At 35.2% G+C, this 14,639-nt stretch overlaps 2 protein-coding genes across 2 annotated transcripts in view; one reads left to right on the plus strand and one right to left on the minus strand.

Moving 5' to 3' along the window:
• The window catches only part of LOC149933070 (uncharacterized), a 165,848-nt gene that overhangs the window by 61,077 nt on the left and 90,132 nt on the right, over nt 1-14,639 (plus strand). The window lies entirely within an intron of this gene.
• On the minus strand, nt 995-1,487 carry LOC149933073 (uncharacterized). Its single transcript, XM_090155161.1, has 2 exons — nt 1,116-1,487; nt 995-1,056 (listed from the first exon to the last, which is right to left on the minus strand). Exons 1-2 carry the CDS (start codon nt 1,366-1,368, stop codon nt 1,004-1,006), a joined length of 306 nt encoding a protein of 101 aa, XP_090011287.1. The 5' UTR covers nt 1,369-1,487; the 3' UTR covers nt 995-1,003.

The following is a 14,639-nucleotide window of genomic DNA, read 5'->3' on the forward strand; positions in this document are numbered from 1 at the left end:
GCGCGCGATTTAAATATTATATTTTTCTTTTCTTTTCCTGTAAGTTTTTGAACCAGCTATTTGAAACCCATTTTGGAATAATATTTTCGTCTATCATATTGTTAGTGTTGTTCTACTTAAATAATAAAACAAAATATTTTTATATTGAACATATTTTAATAAAACCATTTAATTTTTTAAGAATTTAGTATTTGTTTATAAAGTTTTAGCATATGTAGCTTTTTCGCTATTATTGAATTTATTCTTTGTTTTATCCCCATCACACTGGCTGGTATATTTTTAATACCATTTTCAATCGTAGCTTCTTTTGCGAGATGGTCTCCACAAAGATGCATTAGATTTCCAATGCTCTCCTTCTGGTGAAGTTGAAAATCAGTGTTGTCATTGACAGTTTCTTCAACACCTACATTTCCAAATCTGGAGGGTTTTAATAAACCAATTTTTAAGGTTTTTTCTATCGCTGCCATACAGGCTCGAGCGTCCGTCATCTCATTGTAGCCACCACTCTGCCTTCAATGACTAAAAAACATTTCTATAGAATCACTAGAAGTTTTACTAGTTAGATATAAATATTACATTATGAAACGAATTATTATTATTACTTACATTTTTGTTGTCGTTACTTAAAACAATTAGACAGCTGACACAGCCGCCTACCTAGCAGACGCTCACGGTGGAAGAAAAATTGTAAAAAACCCAAAAGCAATGACGTCATCAAAAATTTCCTACTTCAATAAGCACCATCTAGCGGCGGTTGGGGTCTGGCTGCCGGGCCAGGAAATATTTTTTAAACCGCCGAGATTTCCTGGCCTTCTCTAATCTAATACAGCCGGCTATGGGCGGGAGCACTCGCAACGTTGCAGAGGGTATGTGTGAACCATTGAGTTGGGAATAATAATCTAGAGGTCCAATCAAAACGTCGGATTTCAGTATTTCGCGAAACAAGTTTTTAAAAATAAGAATACTGCCGTCTGCTCACAAATGACGAGAAATCTTTATCATTCTACCCGTTAATTAATGCAACTGTGCAATTTTGCATTGTTGATGGACAGTTTTCTGAAAAGGAAAATTATATTTAACGCCATAATAAAAAAGATAAAAATCATGAAGCATACCATTTCCTTTTAACTTTTCAATTGAATCCAAAATCGTCAATAAATAAGGCGGAAGTTGCTTCTTGATGTCTTGGGAATCAAGCCAAATTGATAAGTCACGGTCTTCTCTGGTAACCAGTTTTTTTCCGAACCCGTTAGCTGATGTAGAAACTTCCACTAGTTGTCCTCTACTTGCATTAGAATATGTGGATGCCTTTAATATTCCAATTTTCAATGCATGCTCCAAGCCTAAAGTACAAGATCGTGCATCCATCACATCATTGAACCACCCTAAATTTCTTAGCTGACTATATCCTTCTTCCACTGCGTCACTTGACAATTTTCTTGTCAGCACATACTTAAAACCATACTTCAATAAATATTGCACCAGGCCAATTGTAGAATGTGTGGTGAGTTTCATGGCTTCATACGTCTCTTCAGTTAACTTCTCATGTTTTAATGTTGCATTATTCTGAATCATATCGATCATAGGCAGAAATTCCTCTACTAGCCATTGCAATCTGCTATCATCAACTTTTTCAAAAGGAATTTTGTTTTCGTTTCGACTATAGTAACCGTGTGTCCTATTACAGATGTCATGGATTTCAAACCACTTCCGGACAGCCTCCATGGAGAAAATAGTAGCTTTTATATCTTCTTTTTCTTCATTATTTACCATATTAAGCTCCAGCAGTGTTTTTAAAGCTGCAGTTGCAGGCTGGGAAAAAACTTGCACTGCCCTAAGCACATTCATTTTCTCAAAACTGTTAGGGAAAAATACTTTTCTGGCGAGACATCTTTCTGGTTTCACGATGTTTCCTTTCTGCATTATACTCCGCGGCAGCGGAGTATATTTAGAGCTTATCTTTTTTCCCCATTTCCACCTCTGCTGCGCGTATATTGGAAATTTACTGGTTTGGTAGTGGAAGACGTCAACTCAGCTTGAGATACTTTTAGGCCTTTTTTGGGTCGCGCTCTAACCTCAACCACTTGTCGTTTTTTAATTCTGTAAACGGATTTAAAATCAGCGTGTTTCACTTCATAGGCCCGTCTTTTCACGATTTATAATTTAATCAATAACGCCGAGAAAATATAAGTTTCTGAAGCCAGGAAATTACGGTTTCGAAGCATCCATTTTCCCTCTTAAGTTTCAGATTGGCGCGCATGCGCAACGGGAAACTGACTAACATGAAAACCGAGGCATGGAGGAAGCACGTGACTGATACTGCGTTCAGTCAATAGGAGCGGACATCTCCATAGAAGAGGAGGAGTTCAAAAATCAAGTGGCTCTGCCGAACGGCGGAGACACGAACTGAGTCTCAATTGTTTTTTTCTCCCTAATGCTTTTCCTACGGGAATTTGTTTTCCTAACTGTGTTGCAATTCGGAGACTTTTTAATAATTTTAGTGTTTGTACTCAACTTTGAATTTTTCATATGATTTTTAGTAAGTTTCCAGGTTTTATTTAAGACTACTTTCATAATTTTCCCTTAATTATTTCGCTCGTAATCTACTTTTAAAATCGACGAAAATTTTAAGGCGAGGAAATGAATTCCCCGCCTTTGGGACCTATATTTGTGCTAGGCCTCGGTTTTAATGTTTGGAATTTAAAAATCATTGCGCAATACCGAGGCCTAGCACAAATACAGGTCCCAAAGGCGGGGAATTCATTTCCTCGCCTTAAAATTTTCGTCGACTTTAAAAGTAGATTACGAGCGAAATATTGAAGGGAAAATTATGGAAGTAGTCTTAAATAAAACCTGGAAACTTACTAAAAATCATATGAAAAATTCCAAGTTGAGTACAAACACTAAAATTATTAAAAAGTCTCAGAATTGCAACAGAGTTAGGATAACAAATTCCCGTAGGAAAATCATTGGAGAGAAAAACCAATTTTCCCGAAAATTCGTCCGCTTAGACTCAGTTCGTGTATAGACAATGCACGGCCAACTTTGATCACGCGCTGTTCGCGGCCGTGGTCAATGTAAAAGCACCGTGACATCGAATATGGGGGTACGTATTATGTTTGGTTGAACTAATCTATCAGCTGTTAAGTTTAACATTAATAATTTTCGAGGTTTAAAATTTGCAATGCCCAGAAAACAAAAGAAAAAGGCAAGACGACGGGCTGAGTATTTGCGCAGCAATGGTAATAATTTTTATGTGGTTGAACTAATATAACAATATTTTTTTAGTTTTTAATTATTTTTCTATGCAGGCCTTAGTTCTGCTGGTGCCAAAGTAAAAGAAGAGGAGGCAGTTTCAGGGTCTGAAATAATACAAGTAGAGCCAGAAAAAATATTGCAAGAGAAGTCTGTGTCAGAAAATTATGAAGATTTTGGTCATAAGGAAACAGGTGTGTAGGTAAATTAATCAGTAATTAATTTCCATTCATTTTTAACTTGGTATGCAGAGTTTATTTCTGTGGCAAAAAAACCATTCGTTAAAAGCAAAGCTGAATATGCAAAGAGAACTAAGGGGACACAGGAGGAAATGCTGGTTTCTAGGTTGTTATCTGGGATACCAGAATATGAGACTGAAAATTCAAAACAATTGAATTCCAGATTTGTAGAAACTAAATTAAGAGCAGAATTACTAGCTACCGAGGTATTTCGTATGAATGCTCTTTGCTATGCTAGGTTACATACACAAGCTAAATTGTATGCCAGTGAATGTAAAACTATATTAGAGCTATATTCTGGTGTAGATTTTGAACATTGTAAAATTGATAGAGTTAAAAGCAAAGGAGTGTCAAGGGGAAGAAAAACATTCTGGAGAAAACCCTGAACCTGTCGCAATAGATTGCCATGAAAAAATTTCAAGCTTCGATGAAGGGAAAGAAAGTGTTCCTCCTGGAAAAAATAAAAGCAAGGTTTTCTATTGGGAGTGCACACAGTTGTGTAACATTCGTACTAACACAGTTAACAGGATTGAGGAACATTTGAAGATATTTGCTGGATGTGAAGATAAAAATCTCATACAATTATGTTTAGAAATTGACAGCTGCGGTTTAAGATTTGGGGATTTACCAAAACGAGGCCATGGTCTTTATTGCATTGAAAATTCTAATTGCACAAGTATCTTACGTTCCCTTAGGGAACTTGCTCCACACTACAGCGGTTTGAGTTCTCATTTAATTTCAGTTTATGCTTTATAAAAACTTGTGGATAAGTATAAAACAATTCAACTTGCTATCGTAACTAAAAAATTAGAAGATTTAGAAGAGACTTTACGTATATTAGAAGAAACTGCTAAAGGCGCCAGTGATTATATTTTAACAATAGATGACCCTATTGTAATTCAAAGACCTTTGATGGATGAAACTCACATAAGAGCGAAATTTAAAAAAGAGTTGGTTAAATGTTGTAGAGACATAACTGAGTTTCATAAATATCCTTGCACAGTTTGTGAACGTCTTTTTCAGAAAAACAAAGTCACGTTACTTCAAACTACTTTTGATAAATATCCACTGAAATTTATTGGAAATTTTGAATTTTCTACTTTGAAGCAAGCTTGGTTAAAGCGTCATCCTGACTTAGATGACTTTTATGGAGCAAGTTATGTTTGTGATTATTGTAAAAAGAAAATATTAGCTAGTACGATTCCTACAAGGTGCTTTCTAAATGGTCTGTAGATCCTGTTCCAAATGAGATCACAAAATTAAATATTTTTGAGAAGATGCTTATACAAAAGGCTAAGGCGTTTCAAACAGTTGTAAAATTAAGAACAAAGCGTAAAACTTTAAATCTCTCGGGGTTGACCAAAGCTATTAAGGGTACTATACTATACGTACCACTGCCATTACAAAGCAATACTGACATGATTCCACGTAATCTTCCACCTAACCATGACTTGTTAATTTTAGTCAATGGTGTAGCCACGAAAAAGAAAGATGTTTGGCAAAGTTTGGTTAACTTAGGAAATGCCCACGCTGCTTTGATAAAAATGAAAGAAATCAACCCTTTATATGAGGATATAAATGTAGAAGATTGTACCATGGACTATATATGTGGGGATAGTAACGGAGAAGATCACCTTCAGATATTATCCCAAAATGATGCTATCTTGGAAAGGTTAACTAGATCCCAAGAAAAAGAGTTATTCCTCCATACATCCAGTCAATGGTAAAAACATTAAACAAATTTTAGAAACTTTTCAAATGAAACGCGTCCAGGGTGAGGCCATGTCAAATTACGGCAAAAATTTGGATTTACTTTGCTTTCCTGACCTTTTCCCTACTGGTAACTTTGGGAAACATTCTGATAAACCATATGGCCCAATTTCTGATTCTGAGTATGCAGTTTCGAGAATGCTGAACAAGGATAGACGGTTTTCTTTAAATGAACAATATTTATTTCATTGCTTTTATGAGGGTGAAATCAAATCAATTACAAATAGCATAAACTACATGATGAGAATGGCCTCTAAAAAAACTATTTCGGTATACGACTTGGTAGAAGGATTTGACAAAAATTTGGAGGCCAGTTTAACTGCATTTATGCAAAACATGCGTGGTACGCAAGAATACTGGTTCAAAAGACACGGAGAACTTAAGACTATGCTACAAGAATATGGATCGCCAACGTGGTTTGTTACACTTAGTTGTGCATAATTTGATTGGTATGAGTTACATGATCACATTCGTAATTTCCATAAAAACCCGCAAGCCTTGAGTGGCTCGGAACTGTGTAGTTCAGATCCAGTTTCGGTTGTATTACATTACCATAATCGGTTTCGCTCTATATTCTGGAATTTGATTATGTCGAAAGAGAATCCAGTTCTTGGTAAAGTAGAGCACTACTTTTATCGTGTTGAATACCAACTAGGGGGGCACCACATTACCACATGGTTTTGTGGGTAAAAGATGCTCCCAAAATTGGCATTTCTTCCACAGAAGACGTTCTGGAATTTCTTTTTAATATATAACATGTTCCTTACCAGATAAAATTATAAGCCCAACTTTATATGAGTATGTTTTTCGCTATCAAATGCATAGTTGCAATCCTACCTGTCTAAGTAAAAAAAAGGAAACCAAAGTAAAGCAATTTGTCGTTTCAAGTTCCCAAGGAAAGTGACCCATAAAGCCAAACTGAATTGTGTTCATTCTACTATAAAGCAGCATTTTTCATCAAAATCAAAACAACGCCTTTACGAACTCCCAAGAAATGTTCAAGAAATGTATGTTAATGACTACAATCCCGTGTTGCTTTTGGCACTGAAAGCAAACATGGACATTCAGTTTATTTGTGATGATGAAATGGCCGTGGCTCGATATGTTACATCATATATCACAAAAAAGGAAAAATCAGATCTCCAAGGATTATGGGAAGACCTGGAGAATTTGGATACCAGAAAGAAGCTTTACGCATTAGGATTAAAAAGACTTAATCATAGTGAATGTGGTTCAAATGAAGTAGTGGATAGGATTTTGGGACATCATTTATATGGAAAGTCAGACTCCATTTTGTATATCAACACTTCAACTAAAGACACACGGAAACGAATGTTAAAATCATTTAAAGATCTCAAAATATTGAAAGAATCTGATCCAAACAGCCAGGATATATACCTAACTAATATGGTTGACGATATTTATCCAAACAGACCGGATGAACTTGAAAACACCCCTTTATATGATTTTGCTCGTTTATATTTTCGAGGTGTTAATATACCTGGCCAAGAAACGCCAAAGAACTGTTTGAAATTGAAAAATGGATTCGGCTTCCTACGGAAACGTACCAAACCTTTTTTGATTCAACATAACACTTACGATCCAGAAAAATCTGACAGTGCAAGAGAAAATTATTATCGGACACTATTAATGCTTTTTCTTCCTTGGCGTACTGAAAATGAAATCTTGGGCATTTAACAGTCATATAAAGAATCATTTACGATTAATCAGACACGCCTGAGCTCAATGATGAAACACCATGAAAAGTTGCATGCTCTTAAAAAGGCGCAAGCTGAACTTGACAAAACAATTCTCGATAGCCAAAATATCTTTAACAATAAACAGTCTGATAACACTGATGATGTTCTAAATGCTTTTCGAGCAGATGTAATGGTAGCTGAAATAGTCTCAAGAGAAGAAAACCGGATAACTTTTTCGAGACAACAGCTGAACGAAGATATAGCTTCATTACAGACCAAAAACAAATATTTGAAAAGGTTAAGGAACATTTCAACATCGCCGAAAGCGAAAAAGACAATTTGATTATGTTTATTAGTGGTTCAGGAGGTTACGGGAAACGTTATTTAATCAAAACTATAGAAAAATATGTTCAGTTTAAATACAACTCTACCAAGACCGTTGCGCTGGCAGCTCCAACAGAGTTGGCGGCCTTAAATATTGGTGGCGTTACTCTTCACAAGTTGCTAATGCTTCCAGTAGAACATGGTACAACTGCTAAATATACTAAATTGGGACAAGAAACCCTTTCTACTCTTAGGAACTCACTGGCAGATTTAAAACTCCTTGTAATAGATGAAATATCAATGGTGTCATCACTTCTCTTGGTTTATATTCATTTGCGTCTCTCGGAAATAAATGACACTGATGCCCCTTTTGGTGGTGTTTCACTTTTGATGTTTGGAGATCTTTTGCAGTTAAGTCCTGTTAAAGGTGACCCAGTATTTACAAAGCTTAGCCACTTAGAGGCTCGTCAGAAAATTGGTTCGATTGGTGAAGTTAATATCTGGGAGTATAGAGTTTTGTATGACGAGTTAACTCTCAATAAGAGACAGAAAGATGACCGAACTTTTAGTGAATTACTTGGGAGAGTACGTACAGGGGATATCACACAATCGGATATCGATCTTTTGAAGTCTAGATTGATTGTTAATTCAAATAATTTTCCAGCTGTTGCTACTTTTTATGATAAACTAATGAAAGAAGGTGAAAATCCAGTTTGTCTAATGCCTACAAACAAACTATGCGAAGGGAAGAACAATATTATGCTACAGAAATGTGGGAATCCCATAGTTGAAATTCAAGCAATAGATACAGTTTCGGGTTTCAATGCAACCACAAAATCAGTAAATGATAAATTAAAGAAATTGGAAGACAAATCATCAGAAACAGCTGGCCTTGAATTTAAACTGACTGTTTGCCTAGAAGCACGAGTTATGTGAAGAAGAAATATTTCTTTGGAAAGGGGTTGATTAATGGTAGCCTAGGGACGATTAAGGCAATTAAAAGAAATGTTAATGGTTCTGTCCATGAAATTGACGTATTATTCGATAAGGAAACTGAAACCAAAAGAATTTCCAGAGTTTCTGTCAAATTTGAGATATTAAAAAATGTCTACATTCACAGGTCACAATTCCCACTCACCCTCGCATATGGAATAACTATTCATAAAAGCCAGGGCATGACTTTACGAAGTGCAATATTGCATATTGGCAAGGAAATATTTCAATGTGGGCAAGCATATGTTGCCTTATTCAGGGTGAGCAGTTTGACAGGCCTTCACCTTCTGGAGTTTGACCCAGGAAGTATTTGGCCTGATAATCGTGCAATATCTGAATATAATCGCTTACGACATATTTTTAGGCCAGATTTGACACAAATTCGGCTTCATAAAAAGAAAAACACTGTTTCTACTTAAATAAACATACCAACGAAGAACTCTAAAAATAAATTCGTTGCAAATTTAGAAATTAACACAAATAAAGGTTTTTCAAATACTGGAAATACTTGCTTTGCTGCTTCAGCTTTACAGTTGCTTTTCTCTATGCCAGAGATTGTTCACGTTATTGAGTCTAGGATAATTCCTCCTGGTCGAACTACCCTTGCTCTTCAATTCTTATTAAAGCAGTTAAACACACCCAGTGTCAAAACTTTGGATACCACACGGGTGAGATTAAGTCTTCCGTCTAGATTTCATGGAGAAAACCAACAAGATCCTGTGGAATTCATCTTAAATTTGCTTGAAAAACTGGAGTTAGAAAATATCCCTCTTGAAAACCATCTTTGGCACACTGTACAACGTCAAGAACGATGTCCAAATTGCCCTACTCATCGAGTAATAAACCTAGCCCCTGTCTCTGGAAAAATATTTTCAATTAACCTACCACCTGGATTACAAAATAGGAATATATCTGTTGAATTTCGGGACTTATTGGAAGATTGGGAGCCATTAGCTGATTTTTCCTGTGCCAATTGTGGATTTGCCAATAAAGAGTGTAGAACTGTAGTACATTCATCCAGTAAATACTTATTAATGACTTTTAATAGATTTTCATACCAAACAATGCAAATTACTCCAACTGAAACCCAAACTATACCATTCAAAATCACCTGTCCAATTAAAAAAATTTGTCCTTTTGAAAGATTACAGTCTTCAGAATGTACTGTTTGGTTCATTCCGCCATCTAATGTAAAGCGAGATGAAATTAAAAATGGCATTTATCAATGTGGTAAATGCCGATATCTCCAAAGGTAATGTATAAAACCATTTTAATCAGTGTTGTTGATTTTTATTTTTTTTTGGTTTCTTTAAAAAAATGAAAACATCGATTTATTTGATTTGAATCGGATTTTTTTATTTTAATATTTTTGGTTTTTGTCACTTTTTAAAAGCAATATATAAGCTTATTGATATCAGTTATTTTGGTATCAATAGTAGATTGATCATTTAAAAATATATATATATATTTAGGAAGAGTCCATAATTAAAAAAAAACATGAGGAAGAGTCTAATATCATTGTGAGAGATAATAGTCTAATAGAATGAGAAATATATTCTAAAATATAATAATTCAATGGTAAACATGGACTAACCAAACGTAAGGACGATTCCCCGAGCAAATTTTGCGGCTAACGATTTTTAATGTGTACTCTGGCGCTGCGAACCGTCCTTACGTTTGGTTAGTCCATGTGGTAAATCTATCATTTATGGAACTTTATTACCTTTTAAACAATCTTTTATAAGAACTGATTAAAAAAAATCATTTAAATTGCTGAATTAAATCGTTTGATTTAAGTCGCTGGATTAAATCATTTGATTTAAATCAAACAATCCTGATTTTAATAAGTTGAGCAGGCGTATCCAACTTTATACTAGCGCCTATTTAACAGATTATTTTTATTTATCCAGGTACATTCTTGATCGTAAGAAGAAAGAAGTAACTCCAAGAACCAAGCGCAGAAGGCAATCATATTTGTCTACATGTAGAATAAGTGTTTTAACACCACGATCTAAAACAAAAAGATTTCTTGATAGTAGACAGTACCGATGCAATCTTCGTAAAAAAATTAAGATTTTAGAAAAGAAGCTAGATGAAACCAGTGTTGAACTCTGTCCCGAACAAAATAAACAAATGAGCTCCATTTTGAGTGAAATTAACTGCAAAGGTCAAGAGGATTTAAAAAAGATTTTTGATGAAGCTAAGGGGAGAAATAAAATGTTAGGGTTAGCTCTTCAGAAAGCATGGGAAAGAGACTTGGCAAAAAATGATTTTTTAAAAGACCAGGATAACTGTGAAAAGGGGTCTAAAGGAAATAGGTGGAGCCCGCTAACTTACCGAATAGCACTGAGTGTTTATTCTAGGTCACCTGCTGCTTATGAAGCCCTTGCATCTTTTGATGTGTTGAAATTACCCAGTGTTTACTCTGTGCAGGATAAAATAAGACAAATACCCAGTCAGCAAGGCATTGACTATACATTTTTGCAATCGGAATCTGTTAGATTTGGCAAGCATAATTATCCAGGAAAAATCAGACCTCCAAAAGAAGGCGTTCTAATATTTGATGAAGTGAAAGTTATCGAAAAACTAACTTGGAACTCTCGCAATAATGAATTTATTGGCTGTGCTCTTGATCCAAATGAATATATTACAATGGAAGATTTGTATAGAGAAAATACCATGAAAGAAACACTAGCGGCTGAATATGTTTTGCAGTTTCTTTGGAGTTCTGCTTCAGCTAGGTTTGACGTAATTGGCCCTTATTTTATGATGGCCTTTCCTGCCCCACATTCATTTATCACCAATACAGTTTTAAATTGTATTGCTGCTTTCCACATGGTTGGGTTTGAAACCACAGCCCTTGTGTGTGATGGTGGCAGTGCGAACGTGGCATCTTTAAGGCACAGTTTAGGAATTCTGAAAGCTCATATGCATACAATTAAAGATGATGGTTCCATAAATTACAAGATAATGCCTCGATTTAGAAATCCTCATTTGGAAGACCAATGGATTTATTGGATAATTTGCCCAAGCCACCAGTTGAAGAATATGGTAAATGCTGCTCATAGTTCTCAAAAGGAAGGTACAAAAGATTTCATTTGTGGAGACATTCATTTTGGATGGCAGCAAGCTATAGATATGAAAGCCAGGGAAGATGACCGAAGGGATTGTAATGAACTTGCTCAAGTGAAGGGCCTCTGTCAAGCTTACATTGACAGAGACGCTTGGTCTAAACTTAACGTGACCCCGGCAAAAATAATGCAACAACTTCCCGTCCTTGGTGAGCTATATAATTATGCAAATCCAAAATATGAAAAACCACCCAATGATAAAGAAAAAGTAAAGGCTTTCTATAACTACCTCCATGCTTGCCACCAAATCTTTGAAAAGGGTTTATTAAGCCATGAAGGAATTTCATGTACAAATCCTGGTCCAATCAAATCAATGCTTAAGGGACTTAAATATTTTGAGGACTGGGCAACAGAGCGAATAAAAAAAGGAGAATGTTTAACAAACAAATCTCAAAAACATTTTATAGCCTGGCAAACGTGGGAGTTGCTACGAATTTGCATATACGGTTTTATTGGTTTTGCGGAAGATTTTACTCAAAGACATCCGAATAAATGTATTTATCCAGTAAGAATCAATGGATCCGCAGTTGAAACTATCTTTAGCCAACTGAAATATATATCAGGAGGAAAGCTTACAAGTGTAAATTATAGACCAACTAGAAGAGCATTGTTAATTAAGGGCTGCACAAATACCAAACAAAATGCTGAAGCTTCTTATAGAAAAGTAGGCTTAGACATTTTAAATGAATAAATTTTTATATCTCACTGAATTATCATGAATTTACAATACTTTGTAGCTTTGGATGAATTAGGAACCGTTTGGGTTTTAATCATAGTGTGTTATTGCATTTGTTATTCATAAATAACCTTTCTGCGAACTAATCGTCCGGAACTAGTTTTCTTTGGGGTCCCTGATCCAATGGACATCGGGCTATTGGATCTTTGGGTATTTAAATTACAAGGTAAAGGATCCTCCTTGGATTTTTTGTTTAACTTGTTTTTCTTAGGCTTTGGCTTGCTTTTCTGATTTGGTTTATTCTTGAGCAATTCGTTGCCCTTTTTTTTTGCTAGTTTTGTTTTGGAGGCCCCCTTAATACTGTAGAGAAAACAACGGAGGTTCATACCACCTCTTTCTCGTTTTCCTCGTCTCTCATTGCGCCTCTGAATCTGGGCTCTGACTAAATCCCCCAACTTTGCATGCCCTATTTTTCTTTGCCATTCAAGCCTCATAGCTTCTAAATCTTCGAGCGAATGATTGTAGTCCTGAACTGCTTTGATGGTCTTCACAGCATCGTGGAAAATGGTCTTCAAAGTTTGATCTTCAAAAATATAACTCATTGATTTCTCTGGAATTTAAAAAATATATTTTTATCAATCCTTTTTTACAATGTAATGCTATGATTAGGGATTTACTCACTTAGCGCTTGTCCTGGATCGTTGCTTTTAGACCACTTTCTAAACATATCAACTACCAGAAAGCTCACTCTTTTGATGAAAAGCATTAACGAGACATGAGGCAGTAGCATACCACCCTTGTTCAGCATCCTTATGACAGCTGGTAAGTCATCTGCAAACTGCTCTATATTCTTAATGACAAAGAAATTTTATACAAAGAATGGGCACGGTCTCTCTGTTTTTGAGATAGGGGTTTTTTCCCTTTCATTATTTTTTTGTGTACTTCCATTTTTGCTTTGCTGGCAGCCCACACTTCACCCAAGCAGCCTCCACCAAGCCTATTAAGAGAATATAATACATCTGTCTCCACATGTCTAATTTTCGAAGACTTCGAATGTTGAACTTTTGTAAAAGAAGCTGTCTGAGATTGCTGATGTGGTTTTGAGATAGAGCCAATTTCTTTATTTCTTTTGATTTCAGCACTTATTTCCCTGAAGCGTATCCCTATCCAATGTAAAATATTGCACCCCTCTACTTGGCCATATTCATTTGTTATCATGATCCCATAACCCTTAAATGTGCAGTCGTGGATAAAATTGGTAAAGGCATATAAAAATGAAGAATATCCTCCACGAATGTCTTTGAACTTTTTTAATAAATTTTGATATTCATTATGAAAATCTCTAAGTATGAAATCCAATCTTCCATCATCATATAGTTCTTCCAAAATTCTTCTCCTTTCCCCAGTTGTATCTACTGGTGGGTTAAGTAAAGGACATTCTAAATTACCTAATATATCTTCTGCTGATATTGGTGAACCATTTTGTAAATTCATAAGATCCAAACTGTCTGAATCATCTTCTTCAAACATTTCAGTAATTATTATTATTAATTAGAAGTAGAAAGACAACACTACGAGTCCACGACCACTGTGTTTACAAACTCCACGTGCTATTTGAAAACGTGGTTATTCCAATTTCATTATCACATGACGTCACGTAAGAGATCCAATCAGAAGTAGCCTATATTAAATATTCAACATTCTTTTATAAAAAAAACCGTAATAACAAATAGATAATAAAAATCAAAGAATGACATTTTTTTAAATAATTCTAGTCATATCAGGTATGAACCATTATTATTTTATTAATAATTTAATGGAACTTTGTTTCGATGCGCAATGACACTACTTCTTATGATCTTAGGAAATTCGGCTCTTAGATAGGCGGGCGTAGCACCATGATATTTGCCTACGCCGAAAATTTTGTCCGCTTCGAAAATTTCATGCAGTGGCCCGGGCTTCGAGAGCGACACTTTTTGTATGAATATATTATTTATTTTTGCTAAGGTATGTTATTTTTATAGTCGTCTGCTAAATTACTAGCGATCCGCAGTTGCAGGATTTCCTATTTTACGAAATGCAAATATAAATATTTTCTTCACCATATTTTTTTCATCTTTTTAAACTTTCAAAGTATAATTTGGACAAATATTATCGTTTTCAGTATTTTGAATAACATGGGATTTTTTAGTCAAAAAGGGAATTACTATTTATGCGAGCTGGCATCACTGAGTAATAGTACTTTTAGTTTCACTTTGTCTTTCTATACAGGACGTTTTCCATGCTTCGTGAGTTCTCACGTGTTAAGCCTTATTCTACGTTTTTTAGGGAAATAAGTGACAAAAGGTAAAATAACGATGCTATTTTTCCAAACTATTTATATCATATTACTCAACTAATTAATCTATATCAGATTTGTGTAAGTCATGGCAAAATATGTTTCTCCGCGAAAGAATAAATCTTCCACAAACCACTGGCTGCTATTCAAGAATTATATTGGACTTAACACCAAACACTGGCCTGATGGAATTGCAAAATTATTTTTCCAGAA

This window comes from Leiobunum rupestre, chromosome 8, assembly GCF_980474605.1.
Source record: "Leiobunum rupestre chromosome 8, qqLeiRupe1.1.hap1, whole genome shotgun sequence".
Taxonomy (NCBI): domain Eukaryota; kingdom Metazoa; phylum Arthropoda; class Arachnida; order Opiliones; family Sclerosomatidae; genus Leiobunum; species Leiobunum rupestre.

Bases quoted from the DNA above. Each gene is read 5' to 3' on its own strand.
- LOC149933073 (XM_090155161.1), bottom strand. From the start codon at position 1,368: ATGGATGCACGATCTTGTACTTTAGGCTTGGAGCATGCATTGAAAATT. The intron at 1,057-1,115 runs GTATGCTTCATG...TTTCCTTTTCAG, and splicing joins TGAAAAGTTAAAAGGAAATG to AAAACTGTCCATCAACAATG.